The sequence below is a fragment of the Abramis brama genome (genome assembly GCF_963993115.1).
Source record: "Abramis brama genome assembly, chromosome: 14".
NCBI classification, from domain to species: domain Eukaryota; kingdom Metazoa; phylum Chordata; class Actinopteri; order Cypriniformes; family Leuciscidae; genus Abramis; species Abramis brama.
In genome coordinates, this window is record NC_139976.1 from 29,147,488 (window position 1) to 29,162,881 (window position 15,394).

A 15,394-nucleotide genomic window follows, 5' to 3' on the forward strand; every position below is an offset into this window, starting at 1 on the left:
ACACAACAAACACAGTAAACGGAAGCTCAAACGTGCTTGCTTTGACATCCATTCAGAGTATACTTCAGTTTTGACACTTAGGTTAAGCCACAACCGAACGCATAGGCCTGCAAGTAGACTCCATTTGATGGTGTGCGGGAACAAAGGTGCTCGACATGCACAGCATGCTAGAAACTTTCATCCTTGTTCAGTGTCTGAACTATTTTTTTTCCAACTATTTATATTTCTTTCCTGTCACTTGAAACTTGCAGAGTAGCTATCTAGTATCTTTGCCACATAAAAAGTTGAAATTATGAGTAGCTTGACATAGAAGTAGTTAGCCACACATCAAGTTACTAACAAGTTAATGTAGAAGTTGCTACACTAAGTTTTGGTCCTACTTTATTTTAGGAGTTTTTGATTACTGGGTACTTGGGTCAAAAAAAGAGTATTGTTAGGTAAAATATATGTATTGTGTTCATGTTGTATTTCAAAACACTTTTGCTGCTATTGAGGTGGGATACAGGTAAGGTTAGTTAAAGTCCCCCTGTGGTGAAAATCAAGCTTTTAATGTTGTTTATATGTCTATGTGGTGTTTTTCAATATGCTTTACGATAAAACCATGTGCAAATGCATATGTCAAAACAATTGCTGAGTATTTTCTCCTTAAAACTGCAGTGAACCAAAGACAGTCTCAAAAACGCGGTTTGAAATCGCTGGTGTTTCTGACGACACAATCTACCTTATAACCAATCACGTCAACGTGTGATCGTCAACGAGTGGATCTCTGAGCTGGTGCGAGTGAGTGGAGGCGGGGCTCATTTGCATATTCATTGAAACACGTATACTAAATGAGGCAAGGGTGTAGAGCTACATTCAAGCTATTTTAGGGCATGAAGAATTTTTTTTCATGGAAAAAACAGTGATCAAAGATGAGTTTTAAGGGATAAAATTATTGACTACAGAGGGACTTTAAAGATACTTAATATAAAGTGGGTCCCAAGTTTCTGACAAAAAAATATGGCTAACTTCACTAAAGCTAATGAAGGGAGTTATATATTCTCAATTCTAGAACTGTACAATCATGTTTTAAAAAAATTGCAAATCACAGCGTTTTTCAGTTGAGACGCTTTGCTTGCTATAATATAGAATATCGGGGGAAGTGTTACTAGTATCTCATTTCACAGATAGTTTGTTTCTGTATTGTATAAAAATGTTGATACAATGTTAAGTATTTGCTCTGGCTCTTGTTTTAATTTATTTTGTTCCTTTATTATTCTTGCTGTTACTTCTTGTCATCTGTTGACGCTGTTCAAGCAGAGTGTGGCGGTTGGTCAGTGTTGTATTTGTCCCGCCCCTCCTCCACTGTGATTGGATGGCTGGGTAAAAAGTGACAGTGATGAGCGTTGCATTTTACCCAAAGATGAACATTCTTCAACTCTCTGCGACTGGGGAAAAAAAGTCTGAGAGCTTAGCGCTCAGCGTGAAATAGAAGCTCAGTGCCTCGTGACGCTGCTGGCGTTTTAAAAACACGGCACTCCCATTGAAAACACTTGGAAAAATACGCTAGCCTCTGGGAAAAATGCTTTGGTGGACACATGGCCTAAAAGTGAGATATCAAAACGAACCACATCTTTCATTGTTCTTTAAAGTGAACCATCTGATATATTGCTATAATGGATAGGATATGAGAGAAAGACATTATGGAACAGTGCCTTTTGCTTTGTTGTATGGATATGTGTGTGAATTACAATGTGTATAAAAAATATATTTGTGTATAAAAAATAAATATTCATTCAACAACTGTACTTTTTTTGGGGGGGGGAAAGGCCTACCAGAAAATTATTCAGCTGTTTTATTTAGAAAACATGACTACTAAGCTAAATAAGTACTGGCTAAGTACAGCACATGTTGTGTGTGTGAATGAGAGTTGGCCGAGTCTCTCACCTTGCAGCCCTCACAGGCACTGACGCCATAGTGATACCCTGAAGATTTGTCCTGACACACAAAGCAGGGCTTATAGACACGAGGAGGAGGGGGTGGAGAGGGTGGGCTCGGGACGATCTCCTCTGAACTCGTACTCTGGGTCTCGATTGCTGTGAAAGAGAGAGAGTTTATGGGTCAATGACTTGATACAGACTGTGACGTTAATACACTTTTTCTATGATGAACATCATGTTCATTTCTGAATTAAAATTTATTTTAATAATTTTTGTCAAGCATAGAATCAATATAATAAAACTTGACTCTATAGATTTTCAAAAACCATATAAGACCAGAAACTCAATCTCAAAGCATGCTGAATAAAGCAAACTTTCCTATTTATCTAGGAGGAATCCCTAATCCTGATCCACAGCGCTGCAGTGTGTGATTGGGAACATTACAAGAAAGATCAAAGACACAGACGTCCTGAACCAACTGCGCTTCTGTCAGAGAGACAGATGATCTGAGCGCACTGATGACGGAACGCATTCGTGCTGATGATAATTAGCCAGCCATAACACATCAAAACAAGAGATAAACACTGTTAAATATTGTTCAAACCACTGATGGGAGGGAGAACAGATTCTAGATGTGTTTCCTGCGGTGTCAGCAGTTCCAACCACAACCATCTTTTTCATTTTTAGTAGTAGTAATAATAATAATAATAATAATAATAATAGATATTATTATTATTAATTAATTTGTTTCTAATTGTTATTTTATCTAACAACAATTATTTTTATATTAGAGCAACAATACTAAAATAATAATAGTACTAATGATAATAATAATAATAATAATAATAAACAATATTTTATTAAATTTTCCAATTTTTTCCTTTAAGAATTATTATTCTTATCATTATTCTTATCATTATTATAATTACTTTTTTATTATTAAATAATAATTATATTATATTAATAATTATATTATTATCAATTTATTAATTATATTTATCTAACATTATTATTATAATTTAGTATTATTTGTTTTATTGTTTTTATTTTATCTAACAATTATTATTGTTATTATTATTATTAATATATTATTTTCATTTTAGATTATTATTATTATTATTCATTTTAGATTATTATACTATTATTAATAATAGTTTTTATAAAAAATTCTAATTAATCAACATTTTCCTTATTATTATTACCATAAACAATTAAAATAATTGTATAAAATAATTGTGAAAATTCCACAAGTAACTGCTACAGCAAAAATTCCCATAACAAATGTCTGTCTCTGACACAAACAGAATACTGTATATCAGAAAAAAATCATTAAAAATGTATTTTGTGTCAGGAAGGAAGATTTACAGAGCTGCTTCACAAATCGCGGAATTATACCACACTAAAAATACATATTTCACAATTGATGGTGCACTTACTTTTGAGTGTAAAGACAGTATGCCATTATTGCAACATACTATAACATCATAAAGATGTGTCTTTATACCATCATTCACATTCATTATGTAAAAAATGGTCTCAAACTCCTCTGTGAAAGGTGTCGTTGGCAATATCAGCCAAAAATGAATGGATGACATTTTTTAATTGAAATCTTGCATACTATTTACCATAGGCAGTGTGCAAATTAGGGTCTGGTCTCTTGCACAATTAGACATGCCTTACACATTTTGTTAATGATATCATAGTGTTCACAACAGGATGCAACGTGTACAATGTGCATTTCTGTTTATAGAAAAGGTGGAGAGGGTATCTGAGGAGAAAGTATGTGGTTGCTTCTCTGGCTGGTTTGGCTGCAATTTCCTTCCCGTGTGTGTTTGTGTGTGTGTGTGTGTCCCAGCTGTAGCAGAGGGCAACTCAACTTGTGAGCTGAAGTTAAATTTAGAACTCTTATTTACACACCGCTGCTGTCTGCCCCGCCGGGCACATCACACACACAGAATGACTGCAGACGCATATCTGAAACAGCATCCATACACACAGAAACACCAGCACACACTCTCTGTCAGAGCGCATGTTACCGCCCGTCTCTGTGGGCAGGAAATACTCAGAGAGACGTCCTGGAACAGACTGACGGAATGAAAGGCTGACTCAGCCGCGGACACAGAGAGAATAAAAACGAGAGCAGGAAGGAATTGGAGAGAATGGAGGAGAAAATCAAAACAACTGGAGTTTAAACATGTGGCTATGACAGCCAAGATAAGCACATACACACAGAGCCACATCGTTGGGCAAAACATCCGGGATGAACGAAGAGCTAAAGGCACATGGTTTGTTTTGAGTGGACAAATTGAGTGTATTAAACATCCATGCATGAAAAGAGAAGAGTCCACTCAAACGTGGTTTGAAAAATGCCCGATGACCAAACTCTTGTGCTTGAATTTGGCAAAAAATGGAAGATGTGATAGTCTTTTCTTTCCTTTTCTAATGTATGTCCAGATGAAACTGCTTCACGAACAAGAAAAAATATAGGGCGGGAATTGATTGGATCATTAGATGAGGTTTGCGGTTTCTGTGATCTAATGTGATTGACAGGTTGACCCGCCCTTGTGTCGATGACATCATCAGAGAACTGATGTTGTTGCAAGAGGGAGGGGAAGTTATTTTGATTAAAGAATATGAGGGCACATGAATAAAAAATAATAATGATGTGCATGGATAAATCATTTATAATAAATACTGCAATATTCCATAAAAAACGAGAATTGTCCATTTTGATTTCATGGTGACTTTAATTTCAAAGACATGAGCATTAATTATTTCCTTAAGGTGCGGACACATTAGCTGAAATTTTTCAGGCAAAAAAAGGTGCATTGTCCATAGTCAACCAAGCAGCTTTCTGTTGGGTTGTGCGGTAAATTCACGCGACCAACTCGAACATGTTTCATAAGCGTAATCTGCTAAATCTTTTTTCGCCCTCACGCGAAACTCCCGGTCGTGCATATTATTACTGATATGACTGGATTTTTCAATTTCACTGAACAATGGTCACTGTGACCACACATTTAGGATGGGATAATAATGATAATCAACAAGATGCTTACATTTTCTGAAGAAATTGTGCAAAACTCGCCATCACAGTGCTAAGCAGGGATGCATTCAGCTCCGATACTGCCATTCTTTGCCAGATCGGGTATCGGTGCATTCCTGGAACTGGGCGTCATTACACTACATCCTTATGCATCGCTTTCTGTCTGGTTCCAGGAATGCACTAATATTTTGTTGGTAGTACCAGTTTATAACAATTATTAGTTAACACTAAGTTGTCAACACTTCGGAAAAAATTATAATTCGTCGTTACACTACATCCTTATCTATCTGTTTAGCTATGCATTTACTGAATGAGCACTGTGCCGCTGTTCGTACTGTACTGTACTGTACTGTATTTTATTTTTCTAAACTGTTTTAATTATTCTTATTTCTTTTTATTATTTTAATTTCTTCTATGTAAAGCACTTTGAATTGCCATTGTGTATGAAATGTGCTATATAAATAAACTTGCCTTGCCTTGCCTTTGGCTCGATGTCATGGTGCAAAGGACCCTAGGTTGATTTTACTCCGAACCTTTTAAGTTTTTATTTAACCTTTTAATCCCTTTAAGAGGTTATTTACAATGGTTTTAAGGACATTCTTGTCAGGAAGTCAGTTTTTTTCTTTAGAACAATCTTAAGAAAAAGATAAGAACATTCTTAAGAAATGTTTTTTTTTGGGGGGGGGGGGGGGATACAAAATATAAGTAGAAAATAAGAAGAAAACAGCAGTTACAAAGAATTTAATTCTTAAGAAGTTTTGTAAATCTTCATTTTTGAACATCTTTGATGAACTTCTGTCCTATCTGCAAATATTGGAGGCAGCCTGTGGGATAAACTCTCATGGCTGTGACAATGCCCACGGAGGTTCAGGTTCAGAAGAACTGACAAACCTCTGTCCTGCTCAGTTGCAAATGTTTTCCACAGCAAAAAGCCCATTATTACACATGAGTTTTTTCTGTTTTTCAGTTAAACTGTGGCTAATGACTAAAAACAACAGATATCAACTTTCCCATGCCGTCACAACCTTCTACTCCAGTTTACAGGTAGTCCCGCCCAAACTCATGTATTGGCCAAGTCAAATGTTGATATGTCGGTAACTCAAGCAAACAGAACAATGTTTTGATAGCATTACAGAGACAGTGTTTTCACTTTTCAGAGTGTCAAACCTATGAATGGCCAGAAACATATTTTAGAACACGATAATGACTTGCGTTCCTTTGTGGGGATGTTGAAAATGTAACGTGTACTTGAATTATGAAGTGAATTCTGAACAATGTGTAAAAATGGGTAACACTTTATTTAGATTTACATTCTGTTGACTATAAGTAACTTTGCAACTACATGTCAATAAACTCTCATTAGAGTATTAGTAGACTGTATGATTAATATCTGCTAACTCTTTATTTTGATGCTCCTCCAAAAGACATTCTACTGACTATAAGTAACTTTGCAACTACATGTCAACTTAATCTAACCATAACAGTCTACTGATACTCTATAAGAGTTAGTAGACATGTACGTAAGGTGCAACATTACTTATAGTTAACAGAATGTGTTAAAGGGACCATCAAAATGAAGTAAAACCAAAAATTTTGATTGAATAGCTAGAATCATTTGCATTCACGTGTTTGTGTATAGTACATTTTGGACCATATAGTTGTCTCTGCACAATAAACTGGGATAGGAGAAAGTATTTTAACACTGAAAACAACACACACACACACACACACACACACAAACACAAAATCAAATTCAGTCTGACACTTAATAGCAGCAGCACAATAACATTTTTAGGGGGATCAAACATAAAGTCTTGCTCCCCAAATTCACCAAATTTAGATTGTGAAGCTGGAAACCACTGTTGGATATGAAATGATTTGGCATAAAAAATACCCCAGTTTGGTGCCACTGCATAATAGCGTGGACACTACAAAGAGGAGACCCAGTACATCAGAGAGACAGGCAGAGAAAGACAAATGAGGTGAGACAGGGATAAACTGAACGAGAGAACTGTGTGTGTGTGTGTGTGTGGTGTAGTGTTTATGTCAGTCTGTTCTCTCATGTCTACTGAAGTACACAGAGAATACACCACATTAGTGCTCAATAACAACCCCTCTGCTGTCTCTCTCTCCATCTCTTTGTCTCTTGCTCCCTGTTTATCTCCATATGCAAGCTTCAGATTTTTTTTTTAGTAAAGCCCTTTTTAATCATCTTGTTTTTCAAGCTAACCTTTTATGCCTTTTACTTCTGTTACTAAGAAAATCATTTAGAGACGCAATCTACTCCAGAAATCTTCAGACTGCTGCCATAGTGCTTACAGACGACCTTTCCATCCTGATGTCATAAACGCCAAATATTTAGAGATAACAAAAGCAGAGTATAGAGGTATTTTACTGCATGTGCTTGCAAACTCTTTTATTGAGAAAAAATGCCAAGAACATCATAAATCTTCCCTAAATCCAGGTTTTTTCCAAAAGTGCTCATTTTAGCAGCTTGTTAACTTATAAACAAACTTAAACGCTATATTTTTTCAAACTTTAAGTCTATGAAAATGTTCTGAATAACAAACTAACATAATATATACTTCTGGAGTATATAGTATGTAATTGTATCCCATAATGCACTATGCTCAAATCTAGCTTTTACATAAATTTGGGTTTAAAATGCAAAATAGCCCTTTTTATTAGTGATACACCGAATTTTTTTTTTTTTTTTTACAGAAATCACTTTTTCATAATAATCAATAAATTAATTAAATCTATTTAATAATCAACACTCAAATAAAAACTGTATTTTTCTTTCAACATACCTTCTGATGTTCATTCATGTTTATTTCGTGCTATAACTAGTATTAAAGTGAAAGAGATGACAGGATCGCTCGAACTAAAGTGGCTACAGCAATGACTGTACATCAAAGACTGTAAACACAACATTGTTCGATTGTGTTATGAAATTGACAGAATTTGAAAGCTCAGACTCTGTTTCATAATTCATATCAAAAGTTGCAAAGCACAATGCTTATTGTGATTATTGAATGGCAGGCATGGTAAAATATTGTCTTGTTCACACAAAAACTGAAAACAGCATAGACTAAAAGATCTTGTTTTGTCAAAATAAAGCTTGATTCAAACAGAGAAAACCGGTATAACCAAGCCCTACAGCGTCCACACAGCTGCCATGTTTACCTGCTGTAGCTTATCCACGTTGTGTTCATGAAATAGACACGTTCGTAGTCAAATCCGCCATCCGGCAGTTAAATGTCACCATTTTTGGTCAATGCTTTTGGGCCTCCAAAACCGTTTAGGCCGAAACAGAAAATTAATTTTCAGCCGAATATTTTCAGTTGCATCTCTCCATTTGATTTCCCATATAAAAACTAGACTCTCTCACTAGCTAAATATGATGCAAAGAAGTCTATCTGGAGAAAGCTATCCATTAAGCATTCATCTTAATTGCTATAACTTGGCTTGAAGATGTAACATTTCAACATTTAAGAGTGTCATATTCCACCATTTAATTAAAAAATCCCATAAGCATCCCAAGAGGTCTGGGCTAAGCTCTGAATACACACTGACCCTATAACGGCCCGTCTCTCTCTCCATCTATCTGTCTATCTCTAGGTTCAAGCTGAGGTTACATTCCTAATGTTCTGACAACCAACAAACACTGTAACTCAACCAGTCCTTCTCTCCTCCTAGGTCTCTCTGTTCATCTTTAGGAGCCTTTAACTCCTCTTTCCTGACAGACAATATGTCTCCCTTTCTCTCTGTGCCTGCTGTAATTACCCGTTTATTCATCTATGGGTTCAGGTCTGGGTCTGGGCTTGTTTAGCTCTCATTACGAGCGGCCCAAAGGGCGCTGGGAGAGGACGGGAGGGGGTATTAATCAGATTTGGGTTGGTTAAGCCCAGCTTAAGTGTGTTAGCGGGGTAGAGACAGGCCCTATGGGAGAGCAGTCACACACACACACACTTATCTCACTATTAGATTATGCACTGCCTTGCAGTGACAGAGTGTTTTGAATGTGAAGACCCAAGGCATTTCTTTTTTGAGCTGATCAAAATCTAACATCAACCGAGACAAACAGTTCCCAACTTGACTGGGTCAACAAGTGGTACGTCTGTTCCATTCTATTTATGACAAACCAAAACTAATTAACTACCGCCCTGAAAATCAATAGTCAAACATCACATGTACTGTAGAGAGACGCTACTTAAAATAGCAACCATGTTACTGGGTAGAAACTAACACGACACCAGTCAATGATATATTTCACAATAGCTTTTATAGTTGCTTATTTTGTGAAGAAACTTGAGTCACAAGGGTTGCGTTGTTTGAAATAATCATTTTGAAAAATTTGTTGTCAGTTTAGCTGTGCGATATATCAGACATTTCACATACATTCACAATGATTTTGCTTCCTTCCTTCCTTGTCTCACTTGACAAAGATACGTAACTATAAAATTACGTTGCATGGCTGCAATACGCTGTGTTTTCCGCCAACTGGAATCCCGAGGTGTCGAAATACTATTGGGTAAATTAGCAGTGGGCGGGACCAAACAGACCAAAACCAAAACAAAACCAGACATTCCAACACAGAACGCACATTTCAAAGTAAAATAACTGGCTATAGAATTGTTTTTCAGAGAAACAAGAATGTGAACTCAGCATGTTTCATAAATAACTGCAAACATATTATGGTATTTTTATGCTTTACTACAGTTTACACTTTTAAAAAACCCAAGTCATCGTTTGTCCATGGTCTTGTGTTAATGTTTCATGCTGGTGTTTCCTATTATTGTTCCTTGTGTTTATTAAATGTGATTTCACAGTTCATCTGCGTCAAGCCTCTTGAATCTGGATTATCAAGTCAAGCGAGCGCATGACAAGTACTTAAGTATTTAAACTGATTTGAACTTCAGTAGCAAAAACGGCAATAGCTGGAGGCTCAATTCATTTCCATGGATCAGTTCAAATAGTCAGCTTCAATTAAATAAATGCTCTTGATTTGAAACTCTTAGCACTTTTCATAATAAGATGTTTCAGTTAAAACATAAGTAGGTAAATATTGCTGTTTATAACCATGTATCGATATATTGCTGCATATAAATGAAAATAATGAAATATAATTCATCTTAGCCTCAATTAAGTGAAAACACTTATTCTTTTGAACTTTACATTTAAGCCACTTTTATTGTATTGTATTTTTATATTGTTTATAATCCAATCCTTGTTGTAATATCAGAGTTATTTCTCAGCATGTTTAGAGCATGTGTTCATGCTGAGCGGAGGAGATTAGGAGACTCCCTGCCTACACACACCTCCTGTTTATATCACACACACACGTTGGGTTTCCATGTTTTATGGGCATATTCCATAGACATAATGATTTTTATACTTTACAAACTGTATATTATATCCCCTAACCCTACCCATCACAGAAAACCTTCTGCATTTTAGCATTTTGAAAAAATATAACTTAGCATGATTTATAAGTTGTTCTCTCTCTCTCTCTCTCTCACACACACACACACACCTGTGTTCAGTGTTTCTAGTGTGCATATCCATATCTGTATCAATACTAGACAATGGTCTCAAAGCAACCGACTGATACTTACTTAGTCTCTGTCAAATATTGCATAAACGGTAACGCTTTAGATTACAGCCCAGAAAGTACTGCGTAATTAAGACGAATTTACAGCGTAACTTTTGGTAATTATAGTCTACCTATAAAGTACTTACATGTAAGTATATGGGAACAATATGACCCCGCAATGTCACACTTACCCAGTAACTACATGGAACAAGAGGGTAACAAGCACCACTACATGAAACAAGAGTATCTTTCCCCAATATTTAAGCAGAAGTTTAAGCACTTTTGTTAAAAAGATTACTGTATAAATGCATAGATATGTACCCTGTAATTTTTAAAAACCTTATACAGTATGTATTGGTACATTATTACAAAAAGGTAGTGTACGCAGTGTATGTTCTTGCTAAATTGCTCCCAAATGTAAGATTGTTGTATCATAATAATAGAATAAGTACCCCTTAGTTCTATAATACTTACAGTATAAATATTTTTTAATTCTCCTGGTTGTTACCCCTTTATTCCCCAAACTTTACATATTGTTCCCTTATACTTATATTTAAGTACCTTTTACACTATAATTACTGAAGGTTACACTGTAAAATCGCTTTAATTACAGTACTTTCCTGGCTGTAATCTAAAGCGTTACCGCATAAACATTATCAATAACTGGACCTCAAGTCAATCAAGTACCTCAGCACTTACAATCCCGCTCTAGCAAAAGTAATTTTGTGTGCATCTCATTAGCTGTCACTAAATTGTACAATAACTGTACAACATCATAATTGATGTCTTAATGATGTGGAAGCTGGCACTTTTAAGAATGTAGCTCACATGCCAAAAAACAAACAACAACACATCTTGCACACTTTCACTGACCCCAAAATTCAATATACATGGGGGCAAAAATCAATGAGTGCATGAAATTTTGTCTAATATTTCTATATGATATAGTTAAGTAATTTTACACAAGCAAGAGTGCTGTTTTATCTGAATATCAACACCGAAATTGTGATATTGTTTTTATACAACAGTTCAATAAACAAAGGTAACATTGTGAGTTTTATACATTTTATACACAACGTTGTCAATATTGCCCATTTTTGCTTTATTTCGCCAACGAAAATTGTTCCAAAGAAAGTTGCGCGTCTCCGACCAACACACAGCTGTGTTTTGTTCCTGAATGAATCAGCATTTTAGAATGACAATAAATTAGGCTAAATAATCAATTCATAAAGATAGTCACTTAAATGAATCAGTTGGTTGAATGAATAACTCAGACTTTCTGCAACCTATACTGGCAGTTTTAGTTTCGAATTAAACTCACAGACAACTACTAAATTGTATGTATCGGCCATTGAATAAATGTCAAAAATGCTTTTATTTAGAGAAAAAAACAAGAAAACACAGCTCTGACATAAACTAGATTGTTCTGTTCTTTTTTTTTCTTCTATTTGCTGTCCTCAATGATTCAGATGTTGCTATAGAAGAAAGTAGGCCAATTATGTAGCCAAAGCAAAAAGCACTCAAACCAGCCCTTTCAAACCCTTTACCTTTAATAATTTCCCATTAATTCTCCCAAAAATAGATGAGTCTATTTGCTCTAAGAGCATGTGAACAAATGAGGTCTGGTGTATAGTGTATGGATTTGATAGCATAAGAGCATTAATTATTGCTATAGTGGACAGCTTTTCCATGAATAGTGCAGTAGAAAAGGCCAGCATCATTACTTAAACATATTCAAGTGTTTTTGTAAGCGACATACAAGACGAGTTCTCCTAGAGCACATGATATCTGGACATATAATGAAATATAATGCAATAATCTGAGAGAAAGAATATGAATGTGAATATTCCCCAGCTTGACATCCCCATTATGTAAAATAGAAAAGCCGGAGTGAACCTGGTTATACGATGGGTGAGACTCACATATGCGGTTCCACATTGGCTTTCAGTTTATCTGTTGCTTGGTGCTTTGGCTTCTTTTGGACATATTTCCAATTATTAGGTTACTTTGCATATAAAAGTTACTCAATATTAACTTACTGTTTATTAAGCTGTTGTATGCAAGCTCTTTCACTCTCACACGACTGATTATGTTTTTTTAAGGATTAATCAGCATTGATAATTGCTTTGTGGAACTGTCGGTTGCAGTTTTATAGTTTTCCAAACATTTCTCTGTTCTTACAAAATAAACTTTATGAAGTAGTGTGTAAAAGAGACGAAAGAACAAGGTAAAATATATACATCTAAAATGTGAGCATGGTATAACATTTTAATGTGGGGGTGCGTATAAGATATGCAATGACATTTGAAAACAAGTTGATTTTATTTGTCCATTTTTCTCTCTTAATTTTTTGTACATTATTTATATATTTCATAAAAAAAACATTTAACTTGTCTGTGTCAGTACTGGTGAAAAAAGCTTAACTCTTTTACATTGTTTTTTTTTAATAATTACTAAAATATTCTCATGCATGGCATTATTGTTAAAAAATAATTACACACGTCAACACAGCTTTTAGTTATTGGTCTCGGCAAAATCCACTATTGGCCGACTTCTAATTACACAAAACAGCTTGTTTGGCATTTATAATATTTTCATTAAGAAGATTAAGCCTATTTTTGACCATTACTATTTTGTTTTTTTTTGCATTAAAAAAGAATATGTAAATTGCATAGGTTAACATTAGTTAACTACATACTTCTAAAACATTTGTTATTTTTAGTGATTATTATATTTTCAATATTTACTAATGCATTGTTAAATCTTATTGTAAAGGGTTACCCATTATTTTTTTATGAAAAATGTCAATATTTTTTGGATTACCATAATGATTACCATAACATGGCCACATGTTTTTAGTATTATCCTATATTTTTTAATATAGATGGTTTTTAATTGTCATTATCGTCAATGATGTTCTCATTAAGATGTCTGTTCTCATGGTTCATTGAGGAAGTGACAGGACCGTCACTCTCGTATGTTCTCAATATTTAAAGCAAAATAAGACTGACCCCCTTCGCTCTGCTGTGTAGCGCACATCTGAAGTTTATTTCCCATCATGCACCTGTCCCACGGGTAGAATGAATGAACATATGTAGACTATTTCAGAGGTCATGGGTTTGCTAGCAGAGTTCACCAGGGCTAATATTTTCACGTATATGTGTGCGCGCTCATGGGGATTTCTGAGGATCAGACGATCTCGTTTCCCTCTTCAGACACCAATTTCCTGTGTTTTCCGAGGTCTATGAACAGTTAAACACAGAGATCAGCTCTTCCTGTGCTGAGGGTCACCATTTCAACAGCAGCATATGGAATTCTCAACACACACGAGAGAAGGAACAAATCACTTCTGCTGTGATGTACTAGCATGGGGTCCCACTCATGCAATAGGCTAATCATTGGAGAAATCAACGAAACAATTACTTATGAAACGTGTGGATTTGGATAAACAGATACAATCACCCATCTGACACAAGCTAATCTTTCTTAATTAACACAAATCTTCAATACTTCACAGAAACACACTACAGGCACATGAACGCTTTGTGTAATCCGTTATGAACACAGATAACACTATGATTCATATAATTATTTATTTTATTTTATCTGTATTATTGTATTAGGCTATACAATTATTTATAGGATACATAATTCATTATATATATATATATATATATATATATATATATAGGTCAATGACATGATGTGCATATTTTTGTGTCAAGTGCATTATTTCCTTTTAAAAATAATTGGATAAATTCATGACATATTTCAGTTTATTCTATAAAACCTCTTTGAATTTATTTTTAGTACATTTATATTACTCATATCTTAAAAACCCAAAATGTCAGGTGGTGCAACTAAGAAAACTATTTAAAATGGTGTTATAATAATAGAAACAATTTAAATCCAAATAATATGGCATCATTTTAGGTTTGAAACCATTCATATAAACAAATTTTAAAACTTGTTTAAACACATTGTTCATGAAAAACATGCATTACATCAGTTTTGAAAAAAAAAAAAAAAATATATATATATAGGCTATATATATATATATATATATATATATATATATATATATATATATATATATATATATATATATATATATATATATATAAAACTTTATATTTTATTGTATATTATTTTGATGTCACTTGAAGCATATACTCATTTTTGCTTTTTAATTGAAAGTATAGATACATAATACAGCCCTTTGTAGTGCTTATCAGCCATAATAAAAATAAAAACTCTTGATAGAGGCCAAAGCAGCCTTACTTCAGAGTAGAGAGAGATTCGACCAATGAGCTGATAAATACACATCTACATGCCTGACACCTCTCACCATAGCAACAGTACTGGCAACCCATGGCACTGGGTAAACTGAGCCCATACCAAACCTAACTACCTATTACATTTCATAATAAAGTCAATAGGAGATGCCTGTGTAATTCATGATGTACTTTTCACGATTGCTTCTTTTGAATGTCTGTATTTCCACCTGGTCAGAAATTGACAGAGATCATATAGACGTTTTAAAGTATTATGCTTTTCAAATATTACCCTTCATGTGATATAGCTGTTTATGAATATAAAATGTCTGCAAAGTTTTAAAGATCAAAGTGCATGAAAGTTATATTCTCCTAAAAGAAAGAATCGATTCTGAACAGCTGAAATGAGTCGTCAGTAATTCCAATCTCACTTCCTGTTACATACCTACGTAACAATACAACTAATTTGCATAATGCCAGCCTATGGTCTTTATTGGCTGCCCGCGAACAACGTCTACTTTGACCCGTCCTCAAACGCTGTATCTAAGGCCTGGAAGAG

General features: G+C 34.7%; 1 protein-coding gene across 5 annotated transcripts in view; it reads right to left on the bottom strand.

The window, feature by feature from the left end:
- The window catches only part of raraa (retinoic acid receptor, alpha a), a 200,808-nt gene that overhangs the window by 13,763 nt on the left and 171,651 nt on the right, over positions 1-15,394 (bottom strand). For all 5 annotated transcript variants that reach the window (XM_084134902.1, XM_084134900.1, XM_084134899.1 and 2 more), the window contains one exon: positions 1,927-2,075. In XM_084134902.1, the coding sequence (XP_083991028.1) occupies positions 1,927-2,075 (149 nt within the window). The remainder of the gene's footprint in view (positions 1-1,926; positions 2,076-15,394) is intronic.